The 27,951-nt window shown below is 44.5% G+C and overlaps 1 protein-coding gene across 4 annotated transcripts in view; it reads right to left on the bottom strand.

Annotated features, from left to right (window-relative positions):
* The window catches only part of SCUBE2 (signal peptide, CUB domain and EGF like domain containing 2), a 69,929-nt gene that overhangs the window by 4,168 nt on the left and 37,810 nt on the right, over positions 1 to 27,951 (bottom strand). For 2 of the 4 annotated variants that reach the window (XM_068988504.1, XM_068988505.1), the window contains 7 exons: positions 26,390 to 26,545; positions 25,782 to 25,988; positions 9,232 to 9,402; positions 6,722 to 6,889; positions 5,827 to 5,988; positions 2,735 to 2,932; positions 1,192 to 1,344 (listed from right to left, as the gene is read on the bottom strand). In XM_068988504.1, the coding sequence (XP_068844605.1) occupies positions 1,192 to 1,344; positions 2,735 to 2,932; positions 5,827 to 5,988; positions 6,722 to 6,889; positions 9,232 to 9,402; positions 25,782 to 25,988; positions 26,390 to 26,545 (1,215 nt within the window). The remainder of the gene's footprint in view (positions 1 to 1,191; positions 1,345 to 2,734; positions 2,933 to 5,826; positions 5,989 to 6,721; positions 6,890 to 9,231; positions 9,403 to 25,781; positions 25,989 to 26,389; positions 26,546 to 27,951) is intronic. The other 2 variants (XM_068988506.1, XM_068988507.1) reach the window with 2 other exon arrangements.

Below are 27,951 nucleotides of genomic sequence, written 5' to 3'. Positions count from 1 at the left end.
CCTGAAAACCTTCAGTGGCTCCCTATATACTTAGGTCTCCCCTCCTGAGCTTGGCATTTGAGTCTCGTCATAGCCTACGTCTGTCTCCTACTACTGTCATCTCACTGCTGAGCCCCATTCACCCCACCAATTGGCCAAATCATCAGTCCCCAACATGCCAAGTACTCCATCATTTCACCTATGTAATTTCCTTTTCCTGAATGTTCTTCCTGCCACTTATAAGAAAACTTATAAATTCTTTTGACTCAAACCTCTTGAGAATTTGCTTTATTCTCTCCAAAAACCCATGCAAAGTGAACTGTAGCCCCTTCTCTGTCCTCACACAAAACCTTGTACATGCCTTGTTGTAGCATCTATAATACCATATACATTTTATGACTGTCACTAACCACAGTGTCTCCAGCTCTTCGCTCAATACCTGGCATAGTAGATGCTCATTAAATATTTGCTGCATGGATGAATGAATAAGTTCATGATGAATAGATGACTCTTCCCCCACTAGGTTATGAGTCCCTCCAGGACAGGATCTAGTTCATTTTGTGTTCCTAGTAAATGTTTGTCACCCAAATCTCAGAATTAGATAGGGCCCCAGGGCTCACATCAGCCACCCCTTCATTTAACAAGAAGAAAGTAAAACCAGAGGTCATCTAACTTGCCCAAAGTTAAACAGCAAGTTAGTGGCAAAGACAAGACCAGAACTCAGGTCTTTTTCTCCATCCTTAGGATTCCATATAAGAAAAGCCACAATCATAAGTTAATATTTGCTGAGCATTTACTATGTGCCAGGCACCAAACCAAGTTCTTTATGGATTATCCCACTGAACTCTCACATTAAGTCTAATGATTATCTATCTTCATTTACATATTAAGAAAATGAAGCCTAGACTTGGTAACATCACAAAGTCACAAAAGAGATGATACCCAACCTGCCTAACTCCAATGCCCACCCACCCCATCAAGCTATGTTCACTTTTATTTACTTTCTCAAACATCTTTTCATGCCTGTTGTTAGTGTCTCCAAATACCTGCTTAGAAACTGGCACTTGTGAGTCAGCAATGTCCTTTCTCTAACCTGCCTGCATTGCTGAGCATGTGTGCTTGTCAGCACTCCACCAGCTGGCCCAGAGTAGGTTCTCTTCAAACCAGAGCTGCTCCTTATACATGTTGCAGCCTGAGCTTCACAGTGCTCACCATCATATGTCACGTATGGGACCTGGAACCCTCTGGCGCTGTTCCCCTCATTGGACTTAAACTGAATCCACAGCCTCTTGGATCTGGAGGTGAAGGCGATGGGGCGTTCATAGGTCTGGCAGGTTTCATACGTTGTCACAGAATTGGATGAAGCTGCCAAGGGAAGTTGGAGGGGATGGGGTTCAAGTCACCACTGAGCCTGCAGACAATGGACACTCATCTTTTCAGATACTCACACCACAGAACAAGTCACGTGCAAGGTTCTTCAGGACCAAAGGAAACTGGAGATCTAGCCCTGGATATCTAGCAGATGCAGCTGGTGGTGGTGGGCCCTACAGACAGCTCACTGCAAGGCCCCTGGCTGGCAAACAGCAGCAGCTCAGGCTGTAGCAGTCATGCAGGAGCTGAGTTAGGGCCCTCACATTCTAGAGCCAACCTGCTGGAACCTAGTGATAATCACCACCATTGGCTGCATGCTTCCTGGGACCAGGCAGTGTGCTCTGCACTTTATGGGCTTTATCTCACTTAACCCTGCCCTCCCCCAAACAAGAGAAAGTTGGCGCAGTGGTTCCCTCACTTATAGAGAGATTAAGCATATGGATCACACAGGGTCACACAGCCAATATGTGGGAAAATCAGGACTCAGACTCACACCTGACTTCAGGCATTGTAACCACTAATAAGAATGGCAAACACTCTGTGGTGGCCTGGTGTATCATCACTATTCTCAGTGCTTTGCAAATATAAACTGATCTATTCCTCGTGACAACCCTATGAGGTAGCAACTATTATTATCCTCATTTTAACAGATGAGCACACTGAGGCAGAAAGTTCCAGAATGTATCCCAAGATCATAGAACTAATAAGAGGTGGAGTTGGGATTCTGACCCAGGAAGTCTGGCTGCAGAGCCCCCTCACTATGCTGTCTCTAAGCTGTGCTGATGGCAGTATCCTTTTATGGACACTGGGTCACGTGTCAGGATGGGAGGTGGGTCCCTCCTGGCTGGACCAGGCCCTTGGTCTTGGTCAGTGCTCAAGCCATGAGTTGTTTCCCAGGGTGAGGCCTGTGTCTGGAGTCCTGAAATCAGCCCTCCCTGAGGTTCACGGACACTGTATCCTTGCCGAAGAGGCTTCCCAGTGAGCACAGAGGAGAGACCGACCTGCAGGACTGCTTCCTCTAGGGTTCAACTGGAGGTCTCAACCTGTGGTTTTGTCTAAATTTTGTTTTCTTGGCAAACCCTGTAAACTCACGTCTCATCTCTGTTCTAATACAGGGTGGCATTCTAGGCCTGCATCTCCCATTTAAAGTCAGGCATAACCGACAAGGACATATTGTACAACACAGGGAACTATACTTAATATTATGTAATAACCTATAAGGGAAAAGAATCTGAATCACTGTTTTGTACACCTGAGATTCACATGATCTTGTAAATCAACTCTACATCAATAAAAAAATTTTTAAATAATAAAGCCAGGTGGTGTGCCATCAGGCTTCCCTGCTGGCCTCAGAAAGAGAGGGGAGCAGAGGCGTGAGACGCACCGGTTTTCCTCATCACGAGGTAGTCACCACAGTCGTCCTCTATGGGCAGGAAGATCTCAGGGACCACAATCAAGATGCGGCGCTTAGGGGGTGGATTGATGGTCCAGGTACATTCTGTGTTGGCTGGGTAATTGCCTGGGTAGTTTGGGGATTCGATGTATCCGGTGAAATCGCCCAGCTCCCCTCCACATCTTCTGTCTGGAAGAGGAAATGCCATGAGTCATGAAAGTACAACAGAGCTGTCATCATGTCCCGGCCAGCACCCGCTTGGCTAGGGAGAAGCCCTGCATCTCTGTTGCCATGGAGGAAGAGGGCCTGAAAGTGACACCACCGTGGGGATAAGTCTGTACCAGTCCCCACCCACCCAACCCCCAGCCCCCGCTGGGAGCCCACCTACATTAGCTTTCCACACACAGCCCACCCCTCTGAGTTCCCAGAGCATCATTTTCTCATCAACTTGAAGGTCAGGGGCAGGTGTTTGTGAAACAAAAGAATAACTTTATTTTTTTACGGTTTTGTTTACAAAGTCCAAGCGCTGGGAGAACAGGTGGTACAAAACTGGCAGTTCTGTCAAAATAGGGAGAACAGAGCTGACTGTTCAGCAGAGGGTATTCTACCCTTTCCTAGACATCTCTGATGAAGACTTGGCAGCCATACTCGCACTCTTCTCTCTGGTCAAGACCAGGTTTTATTTTCAAGTGGGGAAGAGAATTCCATTCAGCTATCAGTCAGTATGGGGCATGATACACATTCGCCTCTGGCACCAAAGACAAGGAGAGTACACACTTGTGGGTACACACACACATTCCAGCTTAGCCACATCGTCACTATCTCTCCACTCATCCAACAAATATTCTTGCCCTTGAGGAGCGTATTGTTTAAAACTACCAGGTGAATGTGTTCAAGAAGATGTTGAAGGGACTACCTTTGGCCTCTCTAGTTGTAACTTGGATTTATTATTCCTGGCAGAAAAAAATAAATAAATAGGCTTTTGTTCCTGGAAGAGAAAAAGGGGAGGGGAGTGCTCTGGATGCCTCTGAGCCTGACTGGCCACCCAAGGAACTAAGAAACAAATGAGGGCCAGGGATGGGGGACAAGGAGACAGATTCATCTCGGTAGGGAGAAAAAACCTTATCTCCTCACACTGTGAACTGACCAAGTCTAATCTACCAACAGACTAGGATATTATGAGCAGCAGTAAGCTTCCTGTTAAGGCTAATGTTCAAAAAGAGACTGCTGCTGCTGCTGCTAAGTCGCTTCAGTCGTGTCTGACTCTGTGCGACCCCATAGATGGCAGCCCACCAGGCTCCCCCGTCCCTGGGAATCTCCAGGCAAGAACACTGGAGTGGGTTGCCATTTCCTTCTCCAATGCATGAAAGTGAAAAGTGAAAGTGAAGTCGCTCAGTTGTGTCTGACTCTTATCGACCCCATGCACTGCAGCCCACCATGTTCCTCCATCCATGGGATTCTCCAGGGAAGAGTACTGGAGTGGGTTGCCACTGCCTTCTCCCAAAAAGAGACTAGACAGCTACTTATGAGGATGTTATTAAAAGGACTTCATTGGGATAGAGAGAAAACTAGATACTCTTCCAGTCATAAATTCCAATGATTCACCCCTGCAATCCCCTACTCTTGCAGTTTGGAGAGGCCTTCTGCTACCCTCCATGACAGTCTTAATGACACTGAATCAGCTTAGATTGTCTTTTGGCCTTTACTAGAGAATTTCACATGATGGTTATAAACACCAATCAAACAAACCACACAAGTTGTTGAATGACTTACCTCTCCATTCCTACAGAATACAAACCAAACTCTCTAGCCTGGCAGTTTCAAGACCACAGTGAAAAAATGCTGCCTGCCATAGCAGGAGCAGTAAACAAAGGATGTTGCGGCCCTCGAGCCATGAGACACTGCAGGCACCCCAAAGGGTGCACCCTGAGGAGACTCAGGATGAGGAAGCAGAGGGCACTGGCCCCAGATAGCTGAGTACATGTCAAAGGAATGATATCCGTGAGCCCAGACGCTTGCATCTTCCCATACACAGAGAAGTGTTAAATTCCTTGAGATGTCTGGTTTTCTTTGATTAACAGTAGTCTTTTAATGCTCCAACTACCTGGTCTCTCTTTACTGCTGTGTATCCTGGCTCCTCCCTTGCCTCTTTGGAGCAGTTCCTTACAGCTTATCAGAGAGGCTGCATTCCAGGCTTAAGTTCTCAGCTTTGTACACCGAATAAAACATAACTCTCAACTTTCAGGTTGTGGTTTTTCTTCCTTTTCTGGTCAATAAGGCCTCCCTTCCTGGTCTGCTCAGCCTCCCTGCAGCACATTCCATGATCAGGTCCAGGGGTTTCCTCCCATAAAGCCTTTTACTCTCCTGAGTCTGTGCTTCCTCCCAGCTGCTCTCCTGGGCCTGAGGCTCATTTTTCTTCTCTCTGCCAACCTCCCCCATCAAAACCTTCTCCTACCTTCCTGAAGCCTTTCCTCATCTCTCCAGACAGAGGGGGGCTCCCCTGGTGGCTCAGTCAGTAAAGAATCCGACTACAACGCGGGAGACCTGAATTCAATCCCTGGGTTGGGAAGATCCCCTGCAGAAGAATACGGCAATCCACTCCAGTGTTCTTACCTAGAGAATCCCCATGGACAGAGGAGCCTGGTGGGCTACATACAGTCTATGGGGTTGCAAAGAATCGGACACGTCTGAGCGACTAAGCACAGCACAGTACCAGACAGAGGGCGTGGCTGCTGCCTCCGAAATCCCACAGCTGGTGCTGCTGCAGAACCAAGGACTCATTCTGCCTACAGTGCCTGACACAGTACAGATCCTCAAACAGTGCTTGCTGAACAGGGCTGACCTGACATTTTGCTCTTAGCAGGAAATTACAGCCAGTACAGCTTGCCTGTCTGGAGAAGTAGACTGGATGGATACAGGTGAGCACCTGAGCATCCAGAGCTGATCGGCAGAGCCCTGAGCAGGGCTAAGAGTGGCTCCATGGTCCCGAATGAACCAAGGACCCCTGCCATCGCCCACCCCCAGGTAGGCCCAGGCACTTGCCCTCTTAAGCATGCTGCGAAAAGCCTTAGAGGGAAACCTACTTTTACAATGGGTTATGTTTGTGGAGCCATCAAAGTCAGTCGTGGTATTTCCTGGGCAGGAAACACAATGATTTTTTCCAAATTCTGGCTGGTATGTTCCTGCTGGGCAACGAATGCATCGGTGAGTAGTGGTGTTGTAGAAATGTCCAGGTGAACACTGAACTGCAGGAGTGGGGGGAGGGTGGAGAGAACAACAACAACAAAAAGACTATTTTTATCAAATGCAACACAAGAAATTTCACAGTTCATGAAAGAAATGTTTATTCCCAAGTGAGGTACTGCTTTCCTACTAATCTGGGGCTAATCAACACTTAATTCCCTAAATAGCCAGCTTGGGTGGGACCTGTGACTCATGACACTGAGAAAATTACAAAGGGAATGAGGTATGGGTGTATCTTCTGAGTTTAGGGTCTGTGCCATCAGACATGAAAGCTCACAGCTCTGTCTTCATGCACAGCAGCTTGTGAGCATGGAGGGGCACAGAGCTGTCCCCAGGCTCCAGGCTGAACTCTGGCAGGAGGCGGGTAAGGCTCCAGAGAAGGGGCAGGGTCTGTTCTGGAGCAGGGAGCTCCAGGTAAGGGAGAAGCGCTGGAGGAAGCCTGGAAGGAAGGAGCAGAGGGAGGCTGGGGACTAAACCTGCGTGCTTCTCCCCGGTCTCCCTGCAGTCAGCCCCATCCAAAGGGGCCAAGGTGGGAGGGCGAGGAGGCCCATGTCTAGGCAGTTCCTGTGCTCCCTGCCCATCCTGCAGGAATGAATCGCGCTGGGGACCTAAGCTCCCTGCTGCTGAGTTCCATATGCGGCGCCTCGGGCTGGGCTTGCTCGGAGCTGTACTAGACCCCTTGGTCCTCAAAAGGAAAATTCCACTTGGGGAAAAGGCAAGCTGCCAAGTCCTCACCTCTGGTTTCACAGTCCTGAAAGGAAGTGGCTCCAGGGTGTTTGGTGGGGAGGCCCCCTCCACAGGGAAAGCAGGAAGTGCGGCCGGCTTCAGGCTGGAATGTGCCCCGGGCACAGGGCTGGCAGGGTGTGAAGCCATCCGCAGAGTATTCACCAGGTTGGCACAGACCTGGGGGAGGAAGGACCCTAGGTGAGCAAGGCCTCTGGGGAGAGCCTGCCGCACCTCTCTTCCAGTGAGATCAGAGAGATGTGGTCAGGCCTGTCTGCCTGTGCTGACCTCAGCTCCCACCTCAGCAAGCAGAAGCCTTGTCCTGCCCTTCGGCTGACCCCGACGAAGTGGCATGTGGGTGCCTGATGTTTACCCACAGGGCGAAGATGGAGACAAGTGTTTGACCCTTCTGAAATATGGAGCAGGCCTGAGTATGCTGCAGGCTGAGGACTACATGGGCCCAGGCAGCCACTGACGTACCAGAGGCCCCAGAGAGAGGGTTCGCTGCCTGCAGTCACCCAGCTGATTACATCCTGGGATAAAAAGACTCTTGGTTATGGAAGGGTCTACCAGTTTTTACCAATTTTATTTACTAAGTTACATCTCCTTACATTGAGGAGTGTCCTGGCCTCCCTCATTTAGTCTACTAAGCACAGCCAATCCCATCCACAGTAACAGAGGGACCCAGAGGCATTTATTCAAACACCTGTGTGCGTGCGTGTGTGTGTGTGTGTGTGTGTGTGTGTGTGTGTGTGCATGCTCAGTCGCTCAGTCATGTCCGACTCTTTGCAGCCCTGTGGACTATAGCCTGCCAGGCTCCTCTGTCCATGGAGATTCTCTAGGTAAGAATACTGGAGTGGGTTGCCATTTCCTTCTCCAGGGGACTTCTCAAAGAAGGGATTGAACCCAGGTCTTCTGCATCTGCTGCACTGGCAGGTGGATTCTTTACCACTGCGCCACCTGGGAAGCCTTAAACACCTTATTTATATATTTCAGTTTATGACAAGTATTACAGCCATAAACAAAAGGATTTCCAAAAGCACATATTTACTTAGGAACTAGCTTGTCATTAGCAAGATGCTATAAAAAGAAATGTGTTGTCTTATATTCCTAATCTTCTCTCCTCTATTAATTTTCACAGTTTTCTTTCTAACCATAAGTTATAGATATAACAGTTTTTAACAAATACACCTGAGGGAGGAGTCTGGAGTCTGTCAGACCTGGGTTCAGATTCTAAATCCTCTACTCTTTGGCTGTGTGACCTTGAATGAGTCACTTTAACCTCATAAAGTTTTGTAGTGATACAGCAACCACATGAGTAATTCACTGAACTATCCATGAATGCCTGCATTATGCCTTACGCAGGTAAGTATTCAATAAATTGTTATTACTAGTGTTCTTATTTACTATAAATATATATATTATTGAGATCACATACAAGTGTGAACAGATGCCCCCAAAGTACCTCCTTATCAATGTTACCATTGGTTCTAGGATTTCATAACAGGCCAAAGTTTATGCTAGAAGTCACACAGTCAATCTGAGGATCTGATTTTTAAATCAGAAAAGGTCCTGTAGTTGAGTTTGGAGTCATTAAGGTGGGAACTAAAGTTGGCCCCAGAGGTCACTAGAAAGAGAGGCAGGGCCGCCAGGGCCCCAGTGCACTCAGCCCTGGACATCACCTAAAAATTTCCAGATCAAATCACACCATCCATTTGAGCCCACAGAGTGTCAGGACAGCTGGCCCTTCTACTGTTTAATAAAGACATTTACAGTAAAATAGGAAAAAAGCCCATAGAACCCGAGTAAGTGTGGCTCCAGAGTTAATATTTTATAGATGATTAAAAACTCTTCACGGAGTTTTAACAAAATAGCCAGAGGGACACTTTTAAAAAAATCACCGGGGCAAGGAGAAAGTGCGACAAATTGAGAGCGTAGCATTGAAACATAAACATGACCATATGTAAAATAGCTAGTGGGAAGTTGCTATATAACTCAGGGAGCTCAACTCGGTGCCCTGTGATGACTTAGAGGGGTAGGATGGGGTGGGAGGTAGGAGGGAAGTTCAAGGGGGAGGGGATATATGTATATTTACAGCTGATTCACGTTGTTATATGGCAGAAACCAACACAACACTGTAAAGTAATTATCCTCCAATTTAGAGAAAAAAATCAATAAGCTGTGACTTTGAGATGAAATCTTGAACTAATCAGAGCTACTTTCTCCATTTTTTGACACTTTCAGATAGTGCCTCCACACTGGTTGCTCACTCAGGTCTCAGAGGGCATTTATTTACAGTGACAAAACATGCAGTCGCAACAAATACACATTTTCTCTGCCAATGTGTTAGGTCAGGTCTTCATTTATTTATTCAGCAAATAAGATGAGCCCAGTAAAGTTTCTACCAGTAGGAATTCCATGGTGCAGTGCACATTCTCTGCATTAAGATGTTATTTATGCCTTCTGTCTCAACAATGATTTCAGAGACTGGAGGAGTAAGAAGGGACAGACAGAATTCTTACCTCCACATTCAGACACATTCCAAGCTTCTGGAGTCTTCAGGGTCCCAGGACTTCCTGGTCTTGGACATGGTTTGCATGTAATTTGCCCTTCCTCATTTTGGAAGGTTCCATTTGGACATAAAATACAGCGTTCCTGTGCTCCGTCATAATATGTCCCAGCCCTGCAACTGACTAGCCAAAGGGGGAAATGATCTGATCAGTGAGAGGACAGAGCCCAAGGAAGAATGATATGAGTACTGGGGATGAAGGTCAACTGCTGGCATTGACCCCACACTTTCCTATACAATCCCCCTGAATACTGAACATGTGCCATCTCTGGGTTCCTTGTGCACACTCATCTGCCATGATCCCTCTCACCCTCTGTTAGGGGCGTTTACAGGTCCTCTTTCCCTAGACCTTGAGCTCCTTGAGGGCAAGGATCACAGTGGTCCTCAATAGTTTCGAACACAAGCACGTGATGACATCCCCTACTTCACGGGATTGTCAGGAGTATAAAGGTGAAAATCATTCACTGAACATAGGATTGGTATTGGAATAATAGACAGCAAGGTGCTATTAATTCAGGCTGGTGGCATTCTGGAAGCCCTCCTAGAAGAGGCCACATCTTCAGGAGGGCTTGAAGGATGAGTAGGAGCTCCCCAGATAGGCAAAGGGGCAGGTTGTAAAGATTCATGTCTGGCATATGGGAGGAAAGGGGAGGAAGAAAGTTTGGCAGGAAAAAATAGATAAAAAAAGATTAAAAATAGATTTTAAAAAATAGGAAAAAAAAGTCCCTGAGTGTCAGGCCTTTGGATTTTATCCTGAAGGATTGGATTTTATCCTGAAAGAGCCACTGAAAGGCAAGGAATATAACCAGAAGCTGTTTGAAATGCTCACTCTCTTGGCTGTGGGTACTTTATTTTCTTGGGTTCCAAAATCACCACAGATGGTGACTGCAGCCATGAAATTAAAAGATGCCTGCTTCTTGGAAGAAAAGCTATGACCAACCTAGACAGCATATTAAAAAGCAGAGACATTACTTTACCAACAAAGGTCCCTTTAGTCAAATCTACAGTTTTTCCAGTAGTCATGTATGGATGTGAGAGTTGGACCATAAAGAAAGGTGAGTGCCAAAGAATTGATGCTTTCGCACTGTGGTATTGGAGAAGACTCTTGAGAGTCCCTTGGACAGCAAGGAGATCCAACCAGTCCATCCTAGAGGAAATCAGTCCTGACTATTCATTGGAAGGACTGATGCTAAAGCTGAAATTCCAATACTTTGGCCACCTGATGCGAAGAGCCAACTCATTGGAAAAGACCTTGATGCTGGGAAAGATTGAAGGGAGGAGGAGAAGGGAATGACAGAGGATGAGATGGTTGGATGGCATCACCAACTCGATGGACATGAGTTTGAGCAACTCCAGGAGTTGGTGATGGACAGGGAAGCCTGGAGTGCTGCAGTCCATGGGGTCACAAAGAGTCAGACATGACTGAGCAACTGAACTGAACTGACTGTTGGCTATGGGGAGGGTGACCTCAAGTGTCTTACAGATGAGCGGTACAAAATAGGATGTTTCATATTTGTAATAATGTTAATACATTACAAAGAGCAAATCCTAGTAAGCATCTCCTGAAAGAATAAACTACAAGGAAGTTAATAAACCATGCTTCTGGTCATATTTTTTGGTGTTGTTAAACAACAAACATTTAATATCTTATTTTAGGATACGCTGCTGCTGCTGCTGCTGCTAAGTCGCTTCAGTCATGTCCGACTCTGTGTGACCCCATAGATGGCAGCACACCAGGCTCCCCCGTCCCTGGGATTCTCCAGGCAAGAACACTGGAGTGGGTTGCCATTTCCTTCTCCAATGTATGAAAGTGAAAAGTGAAAGGGAAGTCGCTCAGTGGTGTCCAACTCTTAGCAACCCCATGGACTGCTGCCTACCAGGCTCCTCCGCCCATGGGATTTTCCAGGCAAGAGTACTGGAGTGGGGTGCCATTGCCTTCTCCATTTAGGATATGAACATAGAGTAAATACACTGAAGTGGATTCTCTACTTAATACTTAAACAACATCATTGGAACCATCAAACAGGCTTTCTGATGGCTAAAATTTGTTGACTACTTGTGATCTACTGGGGCTTCTCATGTGACGCTAGTAGTAAAGAACCCAGCTGCCAATGCACAAGATATAGGAGACACGGGTTCGATCCCTGGGTCAGGAAGATCCTCTGGAGATGGACACGGCAACTGTGCAATAAGCTTTACACACATTATCTCACTTAGTCCTGGAAACAACCCAAAGGAGCAAGGTGCTATTATTAGCTATCATTTCACAGAGACTTAGAGACAATAAATAATTTTGCCAAGGTCCCACAGCTAATCTGTGAAATACACCTACAATGAGATCAAGAGCTTTGAGTTTAAACAGGAAAAAGATCATTGAACAAAAGCGCCAACTGAATCACAATTCCAGACTTTGTAAGGATTCTCTATGGGGCATATGGGGAGTTTGACTAGAATAAACACATTTTCTTTTATATCTAAGCTGCCCAGAACTACAAAACAAAACATCACATGATAAAATTAGTTATTACAGCCTTTGGATGTGTATAAGGGGTAGTGCTGGTTTTCATCCTACCCTACAAGTGCAATTTGCATATGTACTTTTTCTCTATTATCAGTAATAAAAATCTTTTCATTATTTACTCCATAATCTAAAGAAAACAAAAATGAGACTTAAAAAAAATCATAGTAAGCTGAAATATGCCACTTTAAATATTACTTTTACAATGAAAAGATATCAATCAAGAAAGTCTACACTAAAATCTAAATCTTAATACTTTTTTATATTGTTTGGATTTTCTTTTATAATATTCATATATTTTAAATTTAATTTTATGATATTTTAAAAAAAAATGATAAGTGAACTAAACTCTTCCTTTCTTGGCAAATGACATTATAGTGGATATGAGGCACTGAACTGCAGCAGACAGAGCCTGTAATTCCAGACTTAGCCTCTAAATGTAGCCCTACTGGATAATGGTTTCCGTAATTACTCTATTTCAGCTCATCTCCCATGAAAAGCTGGAGAAGGAAATGGCAACCCACTCCAGTACTCTTGCCTGGAAAATCCCATGGACTGAGAAGCCTGGTAGGCTACAGTCCATGGGGTCACAAAGAGTCGGACACAACTGAGTGACTTTCCCTTCCCTTCCCATGAAAAGCAGGGCTGAATTATGTACTAGAAACTCATGGATTTTTATCCTGGGTCCCACCTGACTATTCTAGTGCCTACAACAGACAGAAAATGAGAGCTAACCCCTTCATGACTCTATCAAGCCAACTGTCATGAAGACTGGAAGAAGTAAATAAAACCAAGGCTGTCTGGGGCTCCTCTAGCCCAAGCCATGTCCATTGTGGGAAAGGGCTGTTTTTGTAACACCCATTCACCTAAAGGGACAGTGCCCGTATGGACAACAATGATTCCAACAGCCCCACGAATCATAACTTGGAGTCAGATCAGCTTGGTCTGTTCCATCACAGCGCCTCCGTCAGAAAAAGACCCCCTCTGTGAGTGGATAAAAATGACCTGGTTCCTACTGCAAACAGTAACTGAATGGACTCCTGCTGTTCTGGATGTCCACTCCTCCTTAAAACTACTGACCACTCCCACTCTAAAACCTTTATTTTTCCAAGGTTACATTTTGGGAAGCCTCACAATAACCCACACCTGTTACAATTTCTCAAGTGAGTGAAGAACTGAGAAATGCCCCTCAGGCCGCCACTTCCCTCCCACCCTTCACCCCCCTCAGCCCGAAAAGAAAGCACTGGTTCTTTTTTCTCAGCATTAGAGGCCTGCTCCACATTAACAAGCTCGTCACTCACAGTTTCTATTTTCCTTCCAGAGAGAAATACCTACAGACCTACAAAAATAATCCATGCCAACAACTTTCCAGATTAATTTGTTTCTTTCTCAAGGTAAAAATGAGCCAAACACTAAAAAGCAATTCTGAAATGTCATGAAGAGATGCCTGAAAACAGCTCTTTGCAAATGTGCTGAAGATCTGGCCTCAAGAGACCTCCATCCCAGTTCCAGCTGCATCTCTTTTCTCCTTGAGCAGCCAGCTTGTTTTGCTGCCCCAGACAAAGGAGTCAGTTGCCCCCAGAACACTTCACGATCACAGCAAAGCTTTTGTGTGTCTTCAGTGGCCATTAAAATCCCGTTCTCCAATCCTGCACAGCTGTTTTCTCCTCCTCTTCAAAAAAAAAGAAAAAAAGAAAGCTTTTCTGATGCAAAAGGGAGAGACCAGTGGGGACCAGGATTAATGGTGACAAAGAGACCTGAAGGCTGGCCTTCTTTTCAACACCATGGCCTTTGAGTATTTCAGGCTGTGGACAAACACTATGGTCTCTCTGCAGTTAAGATGGTGAACCTAATAAAAGAGGTCACTCCCCAGCATTTGACTGTTTTCTTAAGGATCACGCCCTACCTTCTGCAGAGCCTCAGGCAGCCCGCACGAATTCCCAGGGTCTCTTGGAGCTGCTGCTTTGCCCCTGCTCAGAGGCAATGGCACCCGAGGCAGCGCTGTGGCCTAGGGATCTCGATTTGAACACCTTTTAAATGAGCGTTTCAGAGTGACAGGAGATAGCACCCTCTTGGGCCAAGAAGTTGACTTGTCGCGTCTGTCCAGGTTTTGGTGTGTTCTCAGGTCTCCTATTTGAAAACTTTCTTATAGTTGAGGCTGAGAGAGGAGCCCAACTTGATGCCTTCCTTGTTGACTTCCCAGGGTAGGCTATGTTTTCTTCATGCCTGGTTAATGGGACTGATTTCACTGCGTTTAAAATGTCTCTTTTGCCCTCAATGTAAATATTTCCCCTAAGATTTACCCCAGCCCCCTTTTTTCTTAGTGTTGGTGACTATTCTCGGGATGTCATCTGTTGTTCTTGTGAAGATTCATCTACTCATTTGTTCAGTTAAGTACTTAGCACCAGTACTGTCGAGGAGCTGGAGATACAGCAGAGAAGACAGACATGGCCCTGCCCTAAAGGGGCTCTTGCTCTAGTGGAGAATATGGGCAATGAATGGGCAAACAAATAAATACATAGTAGAACGCTAACAAGAGGTAAGTGCCACGAAGACAATTCAAACAGGGAAGAGAGTAAGGCAAAGAGTAGTGGTCTGCCTGAATGCTATTTTAGAAGAATAGCCCAGAAAGGCCTCTGTGAGCAGAGATCAGAGTGAAATGAGGGAAACAGGTTTGCAATGGTCTTGCCTGATAGCAAAAAAACCAGTGCAGCAAGAACATAGTGAAAGGGGCTGAAGTGATAGGAGATGAGCTCTAAAAGCAAGCAAGGGGCAGATTACATAGATTCTTGAAGGTCTTGGTAAGGAAATTAGCTCTTACTCAAAGTGTGCTGAAGGTTTTGAATGGGGCAGGGACATGATCTGACTTATGCTTCTAAAAGATCTTCTGGCTGCTGTGCGGAGAACAGATGGAAGGCAGGCAAGGGTAATGTGAACAATTCAGAGCCCATTGCAATAGACTGGGCAGGAGATGGTGGTGGTTTGGAACAGAGTAGTAGAAACAGAGGAAGAGAAAACTAGTTAGACTCAGGTAAAAAGGCAGATCTGACAGGATTTGCTAATGGATCCAATAAGGAGCATGACAGAACAAGAGAGCTCAAGAAAACTAGAGCAACTGAACAGACAGGGAAGCCAGTTACAGAGATGAGGGTTTTGGTGTGGAGTGAGGGAGGAGAAGAGAAGGTTTTGTTTAGACATTTGAGTTTAAGAAACTTTGGGGCCATGCAAGTGTTGGTATTGAGAAGGCATTCGTCATGCTGGTGGTCTCCACGCTAGAATACTACACCTCAGCAGTTTACAAAGCATTTTCACATCTATGCATATTAAATTTTATCTAAAAAATAAGACATAAAGAAAGGTTCATTGGTTTAGTATCTAAACCAGACTTACCACAGTAATCATTTTGAAATATATAGAAATATCGAATCACTATGTCATGTACCAGGAACTAACACAGTGCTGTGCTACTGCTGCTGCCAAGTCACTTCAGTCGTGTCTGACTCTGTGTGACCCCATAGACGGCAGCCCACCAGGCTTCCCTGTCCCTGGGATTCTCCAGGCAAGAACACTGGAGTGGGTTGCCATTTCCTTCTCCAATGCATAGGTCAGCTATAATTCAAAAATAAACAAACAAACTCACAGAAAAAGAGATCAGGGTAGGAGAAGGGGAAACTGGATAAAGGTGGTCAATGAGTACAAACTTCCAGTTATAAGATAAATAAGTACTAGGAATATAATGTACCACATGATAAATATAATTGACACTGCTGTATGTTATACACGACAGTTGGTAAGAGAGTAAACCCCAAGAGTTCTCATCACAAGGAGAAACACTTTTTTTCCTATTTCTTCAGTGCTGTAAATATTTGATATGATGGATGTTCACTAAACTTACTGTGGTAATCATCTCATGATGCATATAAGTCAAATCATTATGCTGTACACTTTAAACTTATACTTTGCTGTATGTCTATTATATCTCAATAAAACTGAAATATATATATATATATATATTTTTTAAGTTCTTCTGTTTAAAAAAGAAGAGAGATTGGCCCCTCAGTCAGTCCACATCTCCACAAGTCAGACACACATGTGAAGACACAAAGTCCCCAAGAAAGAGACCTGTGAGTGGGGAGGTACTAACTGACTTCTTTTCCATGTCTTGAGAAGAATTTCAATTAGGCCTCGTTGAACAGGTTTCCTGATTATATTATCTGGTCTCAAACGAACAAACCATCGGGAAGTAGAAAGCAGCTTCCAACAATTCTTGTAGAAATCCTGGACCCATGATGCAGGACCAGGGCTGCAGGCGCAGGTGAGCCCCAGGGAAGCGCAGACCTGACACAGCTTGTTCTCCTGATACCAGCTCTTGTCAAACCATATCCCAGGATATAAACAGTGACGATTTAATCAGCTCTGACAAGAAGTGAGCCAAAACACTGCTGCTGCTGCTGCTGTTGCTGCTGCTGCTAAGTCGCTTCAGTCGTGTCCGACTCTGTGCGACCCCATAGACGGCAGCCCACCAGGCTCTGCCATCCCTGGGATTCTCCAGGCAAGAACATCGGAGTGGGTTGCCATTTCCTTCTCCAATGCATGAAAGTGAAAAGTGAAAGTGAAGTCGCTCAGTCATGCTCGACTCTTAGAAGCAATGAACAAAAAGACTATTTGAAAAAAATGATTTACAGCCACGACCGTTAACAATAAACCTTGCTGAGTTGCCAGCATGGTGCCTTCAGAGGCTAGCCAGCTATTTAAAATTTTGTTTATTTAATCTGTATCTCTCTTTTTTAAAATGATGTATACAATATATTAGGCAATAGTATAAGTATTTAATTTTAAAATAAGTAAACATTCATAAATTCAAAAGTATTTCACTCTATGTTTGTGTGTGTGCATGTGAGTTGTAGAGGGCAGTTTGGGAGTCACCAGCATATGCTGGTATTTAAAGCTATTGCAGTGCTGAATGAGGTCATTGAAGAGAGTAAAAAAAAAAATAAGGGATGGGCATGGAGGACTGAGACCTGGGATCCCTGATGTCTAGAGATTAAAAAATTAGGGGATCCTGAAAAGGGAGCAGCTAGTGAAGCAGGAAGAGAACCAGAGGTGTGTGGTATGTGAACCCATGAGGAGAGTTTCCGGGAGGAGGGAGGGGTCAGCAGAGTCTGGGTGGCAGCTGGCAATGGATTTGGTAACATGGAAGTTGTTAGAAACCTTGGGAAAAGCAGTTCCCCTGAAGACGTTGGGAATGAAAACCAGGTTGGTTAGGGTGGAGGAGAAAATGGTCGATGAGGAAGCAAAGACAGGGAATTTAGACAAGTCTTTCAAGGAGTTTTGCTTGAAAGGGGGTCACAGACAGGAGGCAGGATCTGGAGACAAGCAAAAGAAGTCAAAGGAGGATTTGTGCGGGTTTTAAGACAGGAGTAGGTTTGTGTGCTGTTGGAAATGATCCAGTAGAGAAGGAGAATTCTGAGATGCAGGGTTGGTGGGGACAAAAGCAGGAACATTGCTCTTGAGATGGTGAGAAGGAATGGGCCCTGGAGCCCCAGGGGAAGAGTGGGCCTTAGGAAGGAGCGTGGGCTGTTCATCCCTTTTAACAGGAGGCAAGTCAGAGCAGTGTGGACAGACGCAGGGTAGGGGGGTCAGTCTACACATGGAGAGGTGACGTCATTTTCCTAGACTCCAACCTTCCTGTGGACATTTCTGCCTAGGAGTCTTGTTGCAACTCAAATTCTACTTTCCCAGGGGGAATGCTTCTCTTCCCTTCCCCTGTCCAAGCCTTTCTACCCCTCTGACTTTATTCTCTTTATAAACAGCATCTCTATACTCCCAGTCACCAACGCTCGAAACCACATTATCCCAGACTTCTCTTCTCCCTGCTGCAGCACCCTATACCTGGGTCCCTTTTGTCTGTCCCCGATTTTTTATCCCTATGGCACTAGTGTCCTTTGCTCCTTACCATCTCATATCTAGATTACTGCAATAACCTTCCAGTGCACTCCCTGGCTGGCCATTCCTCCTGGCCCCAGCTCTGTTACTACCAACAGATTCACCTTCCTAAAGTACTTCTCTAACTGCTTCACTCCCTGCCTCAAAAACCTCCTCGACTTGCCAACCTGCACTTTTCATTGTCTTCAACTCAAATTCAGCCTTCAGTCTCCCTTTCTGTATATGAGTTTTCATTCTTTCTCATGCCCTCTCAAGAGCCCATTTTTTTCCCGCTTTTCCTATAAATCTTTTGATTATTTCTTCCCCAGTGATCACATTCATCTTACCATTCAACCAACCCATAGGCTTTTTGTCGGTGCCTCCTGCATCTGAAACAGGGCTGGGTAAGATGGGGGATGTATGGGAAGAAAATGCAAATCAGAGGCTAAGTCAGAAACCTCTGAGCTCACCCCAACCCTTTCCTCGTCTCAGTCCCCAATCCAATTTATCACCAAATGCTGTTCACGTCTCCTCCTGAATATTTCTCTAATCCACTGTTGCTTTTCTATTCCATCTAGTGCCTTCATGTTCTCAGTATCTCTTATGCAAAGCATTCAGAAGCTCCCAAATAGGTTTTTCTGCCTCCAGTCCTGACCCTCAGTTCAGCTGGAGAGCTCTTTCTAGAATAAACATATGACCTTATGCTCCCTGATTAAAGCCTCTAATGATACCTGTCACCTACAGATAAACATATTCAAGGTCTCTCATGACTTGGCCATGTTTTTCCCACTAGCGTTGGGGCCCATCACATCCCACCTTCCACTCCAGGGATAGTAATACTGAAATGCCAAAGATCCCCTGTGCACATCTGGCTGGTCCTCACTCTCCAAGGCTGTTCCTCTACCCATTTATGCATCATCTGTGCTCCCTTTAAAGCTCACCAAGGCTTTCCCTCTTTGGGGAAGCCTTCTCTGACTTTTCCCTGGGAGGGTTATGACTTGAGGGATGCTATCTTACTTATGCAGTCCTCCTCAGCACCCACCACAAATCTGGCCCACAGAAGACTCTCCATATCAGTTGGGTATTGTGGCTCAGACGGTAAAGCGTCTGTCTACAATGCGGGAGACCCGGGTTCGATCCTTGGGTCAGGAAGATCCCCTGGAGAAGGAAATGGCAATCCACTCCAGTACTATTGCCTGGAAAATCCCATGGGCAGAGGAGCCTGGTAGGCTATAGTCCATGGGGTCGCAAAGAGTCGGACATGACTGTGCGATTTCACTCACTCACTCAGGGTAATCACAAGGCATACACAGTACCCAGGAGAGGTGAGAGTATTCAAACTGAGAGTTAGGAACATGGGCTCTTGAGTCAGACCCGAATTTGAATCCTGGCTCTGCCACTTGCTTGCTGCATGAGACTGAGAAAACTGCTTACCTTCTCATGCCTTTGTTTCCTTATCTATAAAAATGGTATGATGCAGAATAGACTTGTGACAAGGACTAAATTAGAAGAGTCGTGTAAGGTGCTTAGTGTAAGGTGCTTAGGGCTTCCCACATAGCACTAGTGGTAAAGAATCCACCCGCCAATGCAGGAGACATTAGAGACTCGGGTTTGATCCCTGGGTCAGGAAGATCCCCTGGAGGAGGGCATGACAACCCACTACAGCATTCTTGCCTGGAGAGTCCCATGGACAGAGGAGCCTAGTCAGTTATAGTCCACAGGGTCGCAAAAAGTCAGACGTGATTGACGTGACTAAACACGCACAGAAGTAAGGTGCTTAACAAAGGGCTGAATGCATTAAGTGTTCAATAGATGTCAACATTTTACTAAATTATGTTTTTTAAACTTTTTTAATTAAAGGAATTTCCTATCAAGTCTAGGTGATAAATATTAGTTTAATATTGGTCTATATTGCTAATATACCACTTACATTTTCCTTGATTTAAAACAGAAATTTTCCACCTGCTCAATTCCAAATAATTTCTCAGCTTTGAAAAAATCAAGACGAAAATACTTGGCTTCTCCCTGCCTCAGGCCCTTTGCACATGCTGCTGTCTCCTCTGTCCAAGCACCCCCTGCCTCCATTGGGTTTGCATGCTCAGTTCTTCCTTCTGACTTAGGTCTCAGCTCACACGCAACCTGCTCTGACAGCCTTCCTTGAATACCCTGTAAAGAGAAGAAGTCTCTCCTCCCCTCTGACACTTTCTGTTCTATTATGTTCAATAGCACTTATACTTTATGAAACTATCGTTTCCTTTACTTTTTGATTACCCATCTCTCTCCATTAGAATGTGAACTTCATAAAAGCACGGTTTTCACCCATTATATTCTTACTGCTTCATCCCAAGTTCTTTTTGTGGCACAGAGTGGGATCTCAATAAATTCTATTTGAATTAATTTTTCCCAACTGCTGCAGAAAAAAGCTACTACTATTAAAATTTGAATTAAACTTTTCTAGTTTCCCAAGGACCCAGGCACTAGAATACTTCCCAGTTTGCCAGTTGTCTGGGTTGTCTTTTCAAAATTTCAGCAAGTTTCAAAATAATCAAATATAAAAATTTATACTTTAGCAAGTATATTCCTTAAATAATGTATCCTTTATGAAAGGATAAATAGCAATGAAAGAAAAAGAGAAATCCAAGTCATTATTAATTTTTCTTTAGATACAAAGGACTTTATGAATTACTATGAGCTTGATGAATTTGTTCCTTGGAGAATATAATTGCTTTTTTTTTTTTTGCCATCTTGCTAAAATTGATCACAGATGGTACAAAGATCACTTGGAGAGCGGGCTGTCCTCAAAGTCCTCAAATGCCAAAATAATGAGACTTTACTATATAAAATTATTATAAGAAAGAAAATGTTTGGTCAGAAGTGACTATGTTCTTTGATAAAACGTGGGGTCTTTTATTTTTTTTAAATTATGTTGGAAAAACAAAAACTTCAATGGAAAAATAGCTAAAGAAAATGGATATTCTCAGAAGAGGAAATCAAAATGGCCATAGACATATGACGGCATGCTCAGTTTTACTAATAATCAAAAAAACACAAGTTCAAATGATCATCATTTTTACTTATCAGATTTTCAAAAATTAAAAAGATCAATAAAATATAATCCATGTTACCAATGACGTGGGGCAATAAGCACTCAATCACAATGTTGGAGGGAGTATATATTAGTATGTTTTTGGAGGCTGAGTTAGCAGTATCTATTCAGTTTTAATAAACTGTGGAAAATTCTGAAAGAGATGGGAATACCAGACCACCTGACCTGCCTCTTGAGAAACCTGTATGCAGGTCAGGAAGCAACAGTTAGAACTGGACATGGAACAACAGACTGGTTCCAAATAGGAAAAGGAGTACGTCAAGGCTGTATATTGTCACCTTGCTTATTTAACTTCTATGCAGAGTACATCATGAGAAACGCTGGACTGGAAGAAGCACAAGCTGGAATCAAGATTGCCGGGAGAAATATCAATAACCTCAGCTATGCAGATGACACCACCCTTATGGCAGAAAGTGAAGAGGAACTAAAAAGCCTCTTGATGAAAGTGAAAGAGGAGAGTGAAAAAGTTGGCTTAAAGCTCAACATTCAGAAAACAAAGATCATGGCATCCGGTCCCATCACTTCATGGAAAATAGATGGGGAAACAGTGGAGACAGTGTCAGACTTTATTTTTTTGGACTCCAAAATCACTGCAGCCATGAAATTAAAAGATGCTTACTCCTTGGAAGGAAAGCTATGATCAACCTAGATAGCATATTCAAAAGCAAACGTTACTTTGCCAACTAAGGTCCTTCTAGTCAAGGCTATGGTTTCTCCAGTAGTCATGTATGGATGTGAGAGTTGGACTGTGAAGAAGGCTGAGCACTGAAGAACTGATGCTTTTGAACTGTGGTGTTGGAGAAGACTCTTGAGAGTCCCTTGGACTGCAAGGAGATCCAACCAGTCCATTCTGAAGGAGATCAGCCCTGGGATTTCTTTGGAAGGACTGATGCTAAAGCTGAAACTCCAGTACTTTGGCCACCTCATGCGAAGGGTTGACTCATTATAAAAGACTGTGATGCTGGGAGGGATTGGGGGCAGGAGGAGAAGGGGACGACAGAGGATGAGATGGCTGGATGGCATCACTGACTCGATGGACGCGAGTCTGAGTGAACTCCGAGAGTTGGTGATGGACAGGGAAGCCTGGCATGCTGCAATTCATGGGGTCGCAAAGAGTCAGACATGACTGAGCGACTGAACTGAACTGATTCAGTTTTAAACATGTACATCCTTCGACCTGCAATTAAACATCTACAAGTCTGTCTTCCAGAAATATTGGTCTGTGCACAAAAAGAATATTTATTGCAGCATTGTTGGTAATAGAAAAATTAGGAATAGCTTGATTAAATGTCACCCTCAGGAGTATGGCTAATAAATACTGGTGTCTTAAAACAAACGTAGACCAGGAAGCTTTAAAAGAAGTATTATAGCTCCTCTGTTAGCATGGAAAGGTGGCCATGATCTACTCTGTAGTTAAAAACAATATGCAGTACATTAAAATAGCATTGATATATTTTTTACTGTTTTATCACACACAAACATTCAGCCTGTTTTTAATACAGCAGCCAAAGTTATCCTTTTCAAACATAAGTCAGAACCTTGTTATCACTTTGCTAAAATCCCTTCTCAGGCTTTTCTCTCACTCAGATTCGGAGTCCTCACCATAATTTCCACTTCCCACGTGCTCTGGCCCTCTGCCTCTGCTCTGACTTTCTTCCTCCACCCTCCTCTCCCCAGCTCTCTTCATCCCGGCCTTCTCCTCAGTGCTTCGGGGTTTTAGTACTCGCTGTTTCCTTTACCTAGGATGCTTCCCCTAGAAGTCCTCACTGCTAGTGCCTCCCATCCTTCACATCTCTCCCCAAATTTCACTTTTCAATGACCACAGCCCCTAAGCATAGTCTGCATTTTGGCGGAGTACCTTCCTCCTCACCCCTCCTCTTTCCCTGGCATTCTCTTTTTTTAAAAATTTATTTTTATTTTATGGCTGTGCTGCACAGCATGACCAGGGATCAAACCCGCACCCCCTGCATTGCAAGCGTGGAGTCTTAACCACCGGATCACCAGGGAAGTCCCGCCTCGGCATTTTCTATTCCACTTCCATGCTTACCTGCTCTTCACTCCCTCACCACCATTTGCTACAGGATATACTTTCTTCTCTATTGGTTTGTGGTCTGTCTCCCTCTTCTAGAACTCTAAACTTGGCGAGGGCTGAGATTTTTGCTCTTTCGTCTCATTACTGGGTTCCAACACCTAGAATAGTTCCTGGCACACATTTGGTGCCCAGTAAATATTTGTTGAATGAATAAATAAAATTTCATTTTTATATCTGCATAAAAACAGATGTAGAAAAATCCACAGCACACTATTGACAGTGATTATTTCTGGGGAGTGAGGTTAGAAGCTGATTGGAAAATTTCCATCCTGTGTACATTTCTATATCATTTGACACATGTACCACTTCTAGGTAATTAAAAACTAAAAAAATATATATTTTAAAGGAAAAACATAATGGTCCCATCTCTCCTTCTAGGTGACTCAAAACACTCCTTGGGCTCTTTTCTAGAAACATAAATGGATGGTAGCTCACCAGGTTCCTTTGTCCATGGAATTCTCTAGGCAAGAATACTGCAGAGGGTAGCCATTCCCTTCTCTAGGGGCTCTTCCTGACCCAGGGATTAAACCCATGTCTCCTGCACTGCAGGCAGATTCTTTACCATCTGAGCTACCAAAGAAGTCCCAGAAATATAAAATAATTCCCCAAAAGAATTATCCTCCATTTGTCTTCATTGCATGTGGTATCAGACTTCAAAATATACTAGTAAGCCTGGTCTTTATGAGGTTCTAATACCATTAATGCAGGACTTCTCTGGTGGCTCAGATGGTAAAGAATCTGCCTCCAATGCAGGAGATGTGGGTCTGTGGGTTTGATCCCTGGATTAGGAAGATCCCCTGGAGAAGGGAATGGTTACCCCCTCCAGTATTCTTGCCTGGAGAATTCCATGGACAGAGGAGCCTGGTGGGTTACAGTCCATGGGGTTGGGAAGAGTCAGACACAGCTGCGTTAATCAACCAGGAATATAAGACAGACACACACACACCATGGTTTGCCGTTGCCAGGAGTGTGCTGGGTAAAAAGCCTTTCCAAATAACTCAACTGACCCTTCTTTATACCCACTTCCTCCCTCAGCAGGAGCAAAGCTTCACTGGTAGTTCCTTGGGCTGTGTTCCTTAACATTGTAAAATCGTCAATGCTGCTGTCAGACAGGGTGAGCCTTGAGGGCTACAAAATTCATCCAGTGCTAGAGGGAGCTCTTGAGACAAGACACATGGCCTCTCTTAGAAGCAAATCCAACCTAACTCGGTATGACAAGCATCTCAGGAACACACTCACACACACAACAGCCACACTAACCTTGTACTGTGTGTCTTCCACAAGTGGCCACAGTCATGAGGCCCCTGCTAAGCAACTCCTGATCCTCACCGTGAGGTCTTTATTCCCCAGAAGCATACCCATAGTAGTAGTAATAATATTCTCACTGGGAGTTGTTCCACAAGGCCCTTGACATTAGCTTTTTCTGAACTCTTAACTGGCCATAAAGGCTCCCTGGCAACCTTGCAGCACTTGGGGGACGAGGGGTGTAATACAGCTCTGAGGCCAGAAGCAGGACAGACCTGCCTGTCCCTGACAGTTTCTGCAGCTCACCCTGGAAACTAGGGCAGCAACGGCCAATTCTCATCACCATTTTGGTATGAAAACTGGAACTCTTCGAATTTTAAGTGAGAACAAATCAACCAGCTAGGTTGTTTTTATCTTTTTTTTTTTTTTTCAAGAGAGTCAGCTGGAGTGAGAGTTACGACTATTTGAGAACAGCCCCTGGTAGACAGTTACCACTTGATTTTACACATGATCTCCAGTATGTTTTGCCAAAGCAACAGAATAGGGCTGTGGAGCTATTGCTGACAACTTTTCTGAACAAGTGCCTCTGGGCTTAGCTTTGCTTCTTTTGAAACACTGATTTATTACTCCTTAGCTCAAGCTTCATTTCTCAGGCCTTGTTCCTCTAATGACACTTTAGAAAGGACATCACTTTACTCTGGAGGGGTCTGCTTATTGAAATTCACCTTTCTTTGGGACCAGAGCACAGGGTTTGGAATAGGACCATCCATGTGACCTTGAGCAAGAATACTTACCCCTCTGAAGTCCAGTTTGCTCTTCTGTAAAATGCAGATAATAATCCTGCCTGGTCAGATGACTATAAGGATTGAACGAAGTAATGTACATAAAATGCTTAGTGTTATGCCTGTCACAGGTGAAGCCTCAAATCATTACCATTATTACTATACAGTAAGAACCTACTTTTCTCCCATCTAAGACTCCTTCGGTAGAGTCTCCCATAATTGCCCAGAACAATCTCTCACGACAAACACACCTCAAGACTGACTACCTTGGAACCTCCTGCCCAGATTCCTCTTGCCTGGAACTTCATCAGAAGCTTGGGCCATATCTCAGGGATCTCATAAGGCAGCTGAGGATCCCTAGCCTCTCCCCTCCACAAAATTATGGACAAGAGTTTGTTAACTGCCACCATGGGTCAAACCACAGGGAGATGATAGGGGAACTGTTGAGAGTGGAGTGTCAAGAAGGCTCAATGATGTCTTATATTTGCAGGCCTGCCCCAGCTAGGGGACCACAGCGCTTTGAAGACCACAGTCCCTCAGATCCTTAAAGGATAACCCTCTCTCTTCTCATCAGCCCTGCCTCTTCCATCCCATCCCTTGACTCAACCAACATTTACTAAGCGCCAGGCACTATTCCTCGTGGACGGGGGCTCCTGATCCAGTAGGAAAGGGCAATACTAAGCGTAGATTTCAAATGAGGGTGGGGATCCTGGGAGTTCTCTGGAAGGATCCTGGGGAGAAAGGATGGGCCAGACTTGCTTATGGCTACCCCTAGTGTTTTTGGAGCTCAAGAGAGTTCTATTAGTAAAAATGTCCCGGCTAGCAGGCCACTCACCACACTGGTTTCCTCCATGGTCCTGGCCCATTGCACAGGACTCTACCTGGCGTTCAGATGTTCGGGGAGACTTTTTAGCCACTTCAAGGTTCACGCCTGAGAGCTGGAGGTGCAGCTGCTCCCTGTGGGCAGCCTTCCGGAGCGTGCGGATGGCCTTCCGGAGCCGCTTCTCTCTTCGCTTTACGATGCAACTGAGATCACAAGACACTGCAGAAACCAGAGAGTGCAGTGGAGGGGAGTTCAGGCTGCCGTACGTGTCTGCTGGACTATGTCTAGACCGACTGCAGGGCCTACCAACACTCACAGCCCCCTGCAGACAGCGTGGGGAGAGATGTGGAGCTGGGCACCTAGCAGGCTGGGCAGCATTTGATTCAAACAGAAATTTGTTGGCCAAAATGGTAGCTTTGAGTTTTGATGAGGCAGATAAAATCATCAGGTTCCAAACCAATTCAGTGTAGTTTGGGGGTAAACAAACAACAATAACAAAAAAACAGGAGATACTTAAGTGAATGTACAATTTCCCCCCACAAGAATGATGAAGAGCGAAAGGCAAAGAAACAGGAGAAAGCTGTAAGAAGCCTGGCACCAGAGACTATTTTCAAACCAACCTGTCACCTCCTTTTGGTTAGTTTCAAGCTCAAACTCAACAGTGATAAACATTTCCTTAGGGGCGCTCGGTCGGCCAGGGCCTCCTGGGACTTGCTTGCCAGAGCTGCATGTAAGGTTTGCGTAGCGGAAGCTCTCTTTTACTGAGCTGTGCTTCTCTGTATGGAGAAACAAAATTATCGGAAGCCAAATCCTGGCAAAGCACTCGGCTGAACATTCGCTCAAACTCTGTAAACATTTCATTAGAACAGCTCTCAGGGGACCAGATGATTAACTCCAGATGCCAAGATACTGCAAGCCCTCAGCCTGGAGCACGACGACATTCTAGTCTTGAAGAGCCAGTATTGCCTCCTATGTAACTTTACCATTTAGCTCTCAAAACTGATTTTCATGAACAGATGCTGGATGTTTCTGAATGCCCAGCTACACATGTGGAAGACGGGAACCAAAGGCACAAAGAAAATCAACAGATCCAAACAGTCATGACGGCACACAGGATGGGAGTAAAGGTGTTATGTAAGGCGGGGCCTTCGACATGCTCGTTTCTGACCCTCACTCCTCATTCCATGACTTCCAGTGAATCTTTTGACTAATGATTGTTAACCAGAACCAAAGACCAGATCCACATAGTATTCACACAATGAACTAATCTCCACTGAACTGATGAATTGTCTGCATCATGTTCTTCTCTTAACATTATAAAGATGTTCAAATCAGCAGGGCATCAGGGTCAAAGGAAGGAGAAGGCAAATTAATTTTTCCCTAAAGATCCATCTTACCTCTCAAAAGGCTCACTTCAAATCTCAAACTGAACAGATGTTCATTTTGAACCTCTTTCACTTTCTATTTTCCCATATCTATTTTTAAATTTTTTTATTTTGAAGTAAGCTTAGATGTATAGGAAAGTTTCTGAGAGGGTCCTCAGAGTTCTCACATACTCTTCATCCAGTGTTCTCTGATGTTAACATCTTATATTTACATGTATCTTTATCAAAACTAAGAAATTAACATTAGTATAATACCATTAAATGAACTAAAGACTAAATCTATCTTTAAATAATGCTTTCACCCTCTGATTAAATGTATAAATGCTCACTATTGGGGAATTTGGAAAATTCAGCAAAAAAATTAAAATCACTCAACATCCTTCCACCTAGATTTAACCCACTAATAAGGACGTGGTGAGTTTTCTTTTTCTTCTACTTATGCTTTTTTTTTCACAGTTAAGGTTGTATTAGATATACAAAATGTGACTCTTTTTTTCATCTTTATTACAACATTTTCTAATGCCATTAAATGTTCTTTGAAAACCCATAAATAATAGCTGCATAATAGTCCATCAAGAAAACCTATAATTAATAGCTGTGTAATATTCAATCAAATGTTGCTGTTTACTTGATAAGTTGTGTCCAACTCTTTGCTACCCCATGGGCTGTAGTGCCCAGCCTCCTCTGTCTGTGGGATTTCCCAGGCAAGGATATTGGCATGGGTTGCCATTTCCTTCTCCAATTCCATCAAATGGAGGTGCCCAAATTAATCTTGGTTAGTTACTTAAAATAGGCAG

This window comes from Capricornis sumatraensis, chromosome 16 (genome assembly GCF_032405125.1).
Source record: "Capricornis sumatraensis isolate serow.1 chromosome 16, serow.2, whole genome shotgun sequence".
Taxonomy (NCBI): domain Eukaryota; kingdom Metazoa; phylum Chordata; class Mammalia; order Artiodactyla; family Bovidae; genus Capricornis; species Capricornis sumatraensis.
Note: the sequence above shows the minus strand (reverse complement) of the source record. Positions and strands in the feature narration are given on the sequence as shown.